The sequence below is a fragment of the Monodelphis domestica genome, chromosome 2 (assembly GCF_027887165.1).
Source record: "Monodelphis domestica isolate mMonDom1 chromosome 2, mMonDom1.pri, whole genome shotgun sequence".
Lineage (NCBI taxonomy): Eukaryota > Metazoa > Chordata > Mammalia > Didelphimorphia > Didelphidae > Monodelphis > Monodelphis domestica.
This window is the reverse complement of record NC_077228.1, coordinates 274,028,499-274,037,626: the sequence shown is the minus strand read 5'-3', so window position 1 is coordinate 274,037,626 and position 9,128 is coordinate 274,028,499. Positions and strand designations below refer to the sequence as shown.

The following is a 9,128-nucleotide window of genomic DNA, read 5'->3' as shown; positions in this document are numbered from 1 at the left end:
TTTGCCCTGTGTCCCCCCTCCTTCCCTCTCCCAGAGAGCCATCCTATGTAATAAAGACTTTTTTAAAAGGAAAAAAAGTTAGCAAAACCAATGAACACAAATGAAAAATCTGAATATATGTAAGCAACATTTCAATTGTCAAATAAGCATTTATTAAACACCGACTGCACATCTAATATTGTTTCAGATGGCTCTGGGGCATGTAAAAAGAAGCAAAAAGAACGCGTTACTGACCATGATGAGTTTCAGTATCTTATTGGGTAGGTTAAGACAAGAAACAGACACTAATACAAGAAAAACAATAATATAACCAAGGGCTGGATTTTGTGGCAGACAGAAAGGCTATAAGGTCTATAGAAAAGGAAAATGATGGTGACTGGAGAAGGTAGGTAGGATTCATAGAAGTGGGACCTAAAGGATGAACAGGACTTGGAAAGGCAGAAGGAAAAAGCAATTTATAAAGATGATATAGGAGAAAGGACACTACTGACTAGAGGAGTCCCCTTCTTAGGGGCAGCCATCCGCTCAGTGGATTGAGAGTCAGACCTGGAGTCAGGAGGACCTGGGTTCAAATTTGACCTCAGCCATTTCCTAGCTGTGTGATCATGGGCACATCATCTAACTAACTCCTATTGCCTAGCCCTTACTACTCCTCTGCCTTATAAGTGATACTTAGTATTGATTTTAAGACACAAGGTAAGGATTACAAAAAGTTTCCTTCTTAGGTGGTTGCAGAAGCCAGATATGCTTTTTCATCTTTAGCCCTTATAGTTTTCCAGAAATAAAAATGTAGGTGACTCCATGGAGCATACTTTCTAGTTCCATGAGGATAACCAGACAGATAAATTAATCTTTTGCTGCAGGATAAGTCACTTTACCTTGCTAAGACGGCATTTCCCCATTGGCTCCCAAAGACCAGGGTTGGAAGGAGGAAGGATGTCAAGAGAGAATTCTCTGGCTACTGAGTGTCTTGGAGGTCAGTCTCTTTGCCCCACACTAGGTTTTTAGGTTTAGGACTGTAGAAAAGATTTGTCCCCATTCTCTTTCAGGAGACCTTCTCTTAAGATAGCCCTGGCATAAGCTCTCTCTTGGCCTTCCAGCAAAGAGCAAGGATGGCAGGAAGAAGCATAGCTGAGCTCTACCCCACAATTTCTCTAACAACCCTAAGGTGGAGAAGGTGATTATTCTGATTCTGGATTCTACCTAGGTTTGAATCCCAACTCCCAACATTTGCTAATGAATGACAGAGGATGAGTCACTTTATTTTTTGTTGTTTATTAGGGAATAAAATAAAATGTAAAATGGGAGTATTATTTCCACTGCAATTCATAGGCTCATCCTTGATCACAGGATAACATATTTGGGGCTGGAAAAAATCTTAAGAGCTCATATAATTCAACTCTTATTTATTAGATGAAGAAATCTTTCATTCCTGTTCATGTGCTGCTTACCAGAGGAGAAAATCTGCTGATTGGTACACAATGAACTTATGTTACATGATCTCAAATGGGCCTTTATTGTGGCAAAGCATTTTTTAAAATTCCCTAATTGAATCATTATCCCATTTTCCTGAGCAGCTTTTCTGAATCTTTTCTTTCCTTCTCAAAACCCCCACAGTTGCCCTATCCCTCACTCAGTTGAGAACCTTGCCACATACTTATGGGGAAAACAAAATTGGGGCCATTTGCTGAGAGCTCCATCTTCTCTTGTCCTTATTTTCCTCAGGATTTCCTCCTTCAGCCCTGTCTCACATGAAGAGATGGCCTTTCTTCTTGCCAAAGCAAAAGCCTTTACTTGAACAAGAGTTTACATTCCATCTCATCTTCTCCAGCAGATTATCATCCCTGCTCTCACTCTTCTAGGAACATCCTCAAAATTCCTTCATTTGATCTATTCATTCTGGTACTCATTTTATCTCCTCCTTTTTGTGGCTAAATCTGATATGGCTGTCTACAGTAGTAGCCCAATTCCTTTCCTTTCACTCTCTTTATTGGTTTCATTATTCCACAAAAACTGCTATATTCAAAATTACTAATGGTTTTCCCCCCTTTCTAACAATACTGTGTATTGGTTCCAAGCTAGAATAACAAGGGTTAGGCAATGGGGGTTGTGTCTTAAATGTTTGTTTACTAACTAAACTGTAGGGAAGTTAGTTGGCTTGCTCAAGGTCACACAAACAATACTAGAAGTAGGATCAAACCCAGGTTTTCTCATTCCAAGTTCTCTGTTCTTCCAGGGTCTCCCAAGGATTGTTGCAAAGAAATTCATCAAGCAAAGAAATAGGAAAAGAATCTCTATGTACAAAAATATTTACAACAGCTTTTTGTGGTGGCCAAGAGGGAGAGTCCAACAAATTATGGCATATGAATGAGAGCTTTATAAATACCTTCTCAGCAATCCTGGGAAAGTGATGCTATTATCTTCATTTTACAAATGAGGAAACTGAGGCAGAGGCCACACGGATGTCTGAGGCTGAATTTGAACTCTGGTCTTCCTGATTCCAAGTCCAATAAAGTGATGAAAGGGAGTTTCAGAGAAATCTGGGAAATTTTTTTAAAAATGCATACCTTCTCTCAGCAATGATTCTAAGACAGAAGAGCAGCAAGGACCTTAGGAATTGGGGTTAAGTGACTTGCTTGGGGTCATACAGCTAGGATGTGTCTGTGGCCAGATCTGAACTGGTGCTCTATCTATTGTGCTACTTAGCTGCCCCTAAAACCTGGGAAGATTTTTACAGTGATGAAGAGTAAAGTGGGCAGAACTAAGAGAATAATTTATACACTAACAATGTTGTAAATACAAACAAGAACTCCAATCAATGCAATGACCAATCATGATTCCTGAGGACTCATGACACATTACCCTCCACAGACAGAGGTGACGGGCCCGAGTACTCTTTTTTTTTTTTAATATGGCCAATACACAACATTGGTTTTATCTAATTATCCAACAGGAAGGTGAGATGAAGCTAATACTTGTTAAGCACCAACCATACACTTAATAAATATTTCATTTGGTAGGCATGGTGGATTTTTGTTCATTGATAAAAAAGAAATAAAGCTCACAAACCCCACAGAAATATAGTTGTCACAGACGAGGAAAGTGAGGCTTGAGGGAGCTTGGGCACAATCCATTGCACAGAAATAGGGATAAGGATCCAAGCAGAGATATCCTTCCATGGGGCCAGGACCACAGTTCTGATTCAGGTTGATGGGAGTCTTGCTTGGAGGAAGAGTCCAGATATAAGCTGCTATATCCCAACTTGTTCATCACAATTAAGTTCCTGCTTTGGTATACAGCCCCAACTCATTTGGGAGAGTGGCTAGAATTGGGGCAATGGCTCCTAAGTCATACACAAATTAAGTTGATAAACTATATGAAGATATTCAGAGGAATGTGTATGGAATTCAGTGTTGGATACCCATATTGTTGTTCAGTCACGTCTGACTCTTTATGACCCCATTTGAGGTTTTCTCAGCAAAGATACTGGAAAGGTTTGTCATTTTCTTCTTCAGTTTGTTTTATAGATGAGGAAACTGAGGCAAATGGTGACGTAACTTGCCCAGGGTCACATAGCTAGTAATTGTCTGAGGTCAAACTCGAACTTGGGTCTTCCTGACTCCAGGCCTGGCACATACATAAAATGTAAATTCTAATAATATGCATTAGAAATATTATAGGCGTTAGGGGGAAGAGGGATCTGGTCTCCTTTATGTTCCATTCAGGATCTAGCATTAAAGTCTACAAAGAAAAGTTCCTATTTTTATACATTTTATAATTTATAACTATTTTGTAGATGAAGAAAAAGTAAGGTTAAGACAGTGAAATCCCTTGATTAGGATCAGACAAGTGGGAACTGTCAGAGGCAGAATCCGGTCGTTTCATCTGCTACATCACAGAACCTAGTTTCAATGATTGACTTTTGCCCCATCCATGTTCGCTAATTTACCAAGCTAAACGTATTCAAATTGGAGGTATGGAGCGGCTCTATGCCAGGTCTTTCTTCTAACCCCATCACCTCTCCCGTCACCTCAAAATCTAGTACTAGGATTTCAACTTTATGCTACTGAAATTCATACAAGTCTAACCAGGCTGATGGCCACTTGGGTTAATACAGGACTGTGCAACACGGGCAAATAAAGCCTGACAATGGTCCGAGTCTAAGAAACTAAGGATGCAAAGAGATCATATAGGAATACTTAATGTCATTTTCTGGTGGTTCCAGTTAAGATTCTCTCATGGAGCACATCCAGGCAACACAAAATAGGTCATAAACACAGTTGTGTGAATTATGTTGAATGCAGTTCTTGGAAGGGGTTACCTCGCTCTCACTGACCTCGTGGTTGGAGCAGGACTTGTGATATGTCCGGAAACTTATCACTCTTGGAGTCTCTGGTTCGATCAGATGTTAATCGTTCCTCCCTGTCCCCAGAGATCAAATCACTCTTCCCAGTTGAGGTTTATTTAAACCCTGCTGATTTCTTTGCCTCTCAGGCTTTCCTTCGCTTTGGTGTTGTGTGATGGCATTGCAATTCCTTTGCTGTGATTAAAGACTTTTGTTGTCAAATTTGTTACTCTAAGATTGACATATCTACGTAGTAATCCGTATATAGGCAGAGGAAGTGGAATGAAGGGAAGGAGCGCTGAAAATAGAGTCAGAAGGCCTGGGTTCAAATCTTAGTCCTCTGCCATGGACTTCAGGTGATTCCCCCATTTGTGAGCCTGCCTCAATTTTTTTATTTCCAAAATGGGAATGTATGTGCTACCTATCTCAAAAGGTTCTTCTGATGGAATTGAATGTTACTAATGTTTTTAAGAGAGAAAAATGCTGTGATTATATTATCTATAATTCACAGTTACTGTGAGGATTAGAAGAATGGATATAAGGAATTGTATAGTAACTGTGCTTTTAAAAAATAAATCTTAATACCGTTGCCCAATTTTGAAAAAAAGCCACCCATAAAGATTCCCCTCACCAGAATTTCTAAGCTTGGGAGCTGGGTCTTCTCCTGTGATGAGAGATGAATGGCATCACATTCCAAGAAAACTCTGACAGGCCCAAGTTGAGAGACTATCAATAAGCCTCAGGGGTGTCAAATTGTGCATCAAATGAGAAACACTGCTCTGCCTGGCTTCCTTCAAGGGCCAGCTCAGGTGCCATCATGAAGCTCTTAGCTATCTCCTTCCTGGAATTACGTGTGTTGACTAGTCTATGTTTGAGTTGTAAAATGTAAGTTCCTTTACAGAAGGAGTTATTTCATTTGTCTTTGGTTTTGTTTGATTTCCATAAAGTAGGCCCTCTTGTTGCTGGTTTGTTGAATAGAACTGATTAGGTGATGGGTGCTAATAAATGAGAGAAATTCATTAAACTTGAAAAATAGGCTTTATTTTAACCAGTGGTATTGTGACATCCTATATGGTGGAACTGATTACAGCAAAAATTCATGAATACAAATAAAAGAGTAGTCTCTCCCTTGTTCTGTCATCACAGTGTGTCCTCTTGAGAGGACCTGGGAGATAGGAACAATGATGTTCAGAAACCACAGAGCTTCCGGCAAGGTCCAGTTAAAGTCCAGGTTTCTGGGACATGCAGTCTCTCAACACATGTGGGCACACATGCAGAAACCTTAATTATTAAAAAAAAAATCTGAGCAGTATTTCTGTAAAATTACACTAGCGTTTGCACCAAATATGGCTAATAAAATTCATCTTGCTGTGGGTAACAGGAGATATTTACATTCTCTGGGAGGAGCTGGCCTGCGTATCCAAGGGAGCAGGGAGGGCATCTTTAGTTAACTTCTCCTAGGAGGTATGTGGGAAGCTTGCGCGAGCTGTCTTTGTCTGTCCCTCCAGGCTGTGGTCACTCAGAGGTAACTGACTGTCTCCTAGGCCTCTGGGCTGCACTCTACTCTGACAAATGAACTCCAACAGCCTAGGCCACCCCATCTGACTCGGCATGTGCTCTGCTCTTGTTCACTCCAGAAAAGCCTTGACTGTGTGGGCCTGTGAGTAATACAAGATGCGTAAAATCTCCAGCATTTTGAAAACAATTCTTCCCCATCCCAGTAATGAAGGGGTTTCAGATGGCGAAAGTTGACTATATGAAATAGTGAAATAACCTGTCCTTCTTCCCCATTAAAAATAGGAATCACATTCCTAAAGGATCCCTGCAATATAGACAATACTGAAATGAAACTTGTTTTTCCCAAACCCAGAGTCCTTTGCCCTGTTTCTCTAGGTGAGGGAGGAGTAATGCCAAGCTGCCAAAGATCCTTCTCAAGAGAAAGAAAGACATCTCAGTAAATTTCTCTGTAATTAGAAAGAGACAGGAAAAAAAAAGTTTCTGGCCTCATGCACTTTTATTCATTGTTTTGATCTTCAGTATTTCTAAGAATTGGTGGGTCAGTGTGAATAGAACTTTCATTTGCCAAAATCTGGGATGATTCTGGGAAAAGCCCTGACCTTGTCCACCAGAGCCCAGCAAAAGAGTCTCTCTGAAAACCAAGACAACAAGGAAAAAAGAAACACACTGATCTGTCCCATTTCTTCATTGTTTTCACATCAAAAGCACCCAGGATAGGCCAGTATACTCATATTGAATGGCACTGGGAGATGGAAGGAGGGAGGTTGATGAGACTTTTCCTAACACATCGGCTGAGGTGAAAGGGGGTCTGAACAGACCGCCCAATCTGCTCTGCACCAGGGCCTCTCCCCGCTGTCTCAGGGACTTGACAAGCAGCTCTGCATGCACGAAAAGCAAGACATGCACAACACCCCTGCACCTGGCTAGGAATAAAGCGCACACAGGATGCACACAGACGAGAACCTGCATTTGGCTTCTGGGGCCAATATCTGGGAGGCCCCTGAGCCAAAGGGAAGGAGGAGCAGAGAGAAACGGCAACACTGAATATAGGGAGAAATAGATACACACACACACACACACACACACACGCACACGCACACACATACACATGCATGCACGCACACACATGTAGGCGCACACAAAGCTGCTTCTGAAGGCTCATCTGTTATAATGGGCTCATGGCCACGTGGCCACCCCAAAGCCCCTTTCGTGTGCGTGGCAGTGCAGGAACCCTAGCCGGCCAGGTTCCCTCGACCCCCCAAGACATTCTTCTCTCTTCATGTATAAGGCACATATTTACAGTTTCCCACACGCCTGTCGCTGTGTGCGGCTCACGCCAGGCTGGAAGACCATGTGCTAGTGCACAGACAGGGGCTGGTTGGTCCTTCCAGCCATACACGCTGCTGACAAAAGCTTCGGGTTTCAGGCGGCTAAAAGGCTCGTGATGTCCGAATGACCACGGCCTCTTTTCTCCACGGGGCCAGGACGGGGATGGTAGGGGCAAGCAAGAATCATCGCCACCATCTTTCCAGATACTTCGTAGAAGAGCCCAGATGATGGTGGTAACAAGTGAGCCAGGATCTGAGATGTTTATGGTTTTGTTTTGTTTTGTTGGCTTCACATCGACGCCACCCCAGCAACATGGCAACCGAGATGCCTGGACTGCCCTCTCCCCAGAGGGACCAATGCAGAGGCTATGAAAGAGCTTCAGTTAGCATGTTTACAGAAAGTCACTCTATAAATAGCTCCCTCACTCTTCTCTCACTCAGCTCACCAACCATGTATACAAGCAGACACACGTACAGGCACACACGCGCGCACACACACACACACACACGCACGCACATACACACACACCCTTCCACCATGGAGAATCTTTGCAACAAGAGGCACTTGAATGATATTTTGGAGAGTTCCCATGAAAAGGTCTTTCCCTCACAGTGACGTGCGATCAACAGAACAGAGACCAGGCTTTCAGGACTCCATCTCTTCTTGGTCAAGTGGTGGCGGCACAAAACTTATAACTTCATCATAGGTCAGGCCTAGAAGGAAGGGAAAGAACGGGGCAGATCACTACCATGTACAAGGTCTCCTGTCACATTCATTGTCCAGACGAAGGAGCTAAGGCTAAATGAACCACCCACTGCCAAAGGGTCATGGATTTACGTGCACAGAACACCACCTGTGAGGTCTCGACCCAAATGAGGAATCTCATTCACATGTTAAGTAATGGAGAGATTCAGGAGCCCTTCAATCTATCAACCTGGCCTCTCTCTTAAGGGACACCCATTATTTTGTCAGGTTAGGAAGTATTCCAAACATTGTAGCCTTAGGTGCTATGACCACAAATACAATCTCATGAAAGCAGAAATGAAACCTCTAGTCTGCTCTAGGCATTTATTGGTTAGTCACTTTTCAAGTTCAATTTGGGTCCAATGAAAGACAAAATTGGATCTAGGTTCTAGTGCCGGAACTGTGACTGGGACTAACTAAACCACTGCATGGTCTTAGGTAAGACACAAATTCTCTCTGCCTCAGTTTTTTTCTATAATACAAATATAGGTCCACCCTTCCCTGTTTCATCAGGATGAGCGATAAAAGGATAAAAGAAAATAAATATAAAATAATATGGAAAACTCAACAGAACCTCATAGACCATAGACCATTCCCTAGGTCAGAAAGACAGTGTCTTATAAAAGGAATATGTTGGGAGCAGCTGGGTGGCTCAGTGGATTGACAGCAAGGCCCAGAGATGGGAGGTCTGGGGTTCAAATCTGGCCTCCGACACTTCCTAGCTATGTGAGACCCTGGGCAAGTCACTTAACCCTCATTGCCTATCCCTTACTGCTCTTCTGCCTTAGAACCAATGCAAAGTATTGACTCCAAGATGGAAGGTAAGGGTTTAAAAAAAAAAAAAGGGAACATGTTTATTCTGAACTGGAGACTTTAATGTGTAAAATGAATGGGTTGTACTTGTTGTTCTTAAGATACCTTCCAGCTTAAAGATTCAATGACCCTAAGCTGCTCTCATATAAAATTATCTCCATTAGCCTACAAAGCCTTCATCTACTGATCTGTACAAGGAAAGGGTTAAATTAACTCTTTCAGGACCCTTCCTTCTAGCTCTGACATTCTATGTTTTTTGGATATTTCTCTTAGTAGTTCTTGTTTCTCCCTCTGCTCCAGCTATAGATTCACCCAGTAAAAATATGTTTTCCCATAGTAACTGCCCTCAGAGAAGAGAGCAAACTCAAAAGCCTAATAA

General features: G+C 42.2%; 1 protein-coding gene across 2 annotated transcripts in view; it reads right to left on the bottom strand.

Annotated features, from left to right (window-relative positions):
• Window positions 1-5,364: 5,364 nt before the first annotated feature.
• MAPK14 (mitogen-activated protein kinase 14) overlaps window positions 5,365-9,128 on the bottom strand; it is a 94,210-nt gene continuing 90,446 nt past the window's right edge. For both annotated transcript variants that reach the window (XM_001369904.3, XM_001369934.3), the window contains exon 12: window positions 5,365-7,905. In XM_001369904.3, the coding sequence (XP_001369941.1) occupies window positions 7,838-7,905 (68 nt within the window). In that variant the 3' untranslated portion in view covers window positions 5,365-7,837. The remainder of the gene's footprint in view (window positions 7,906-9,128) is intronic.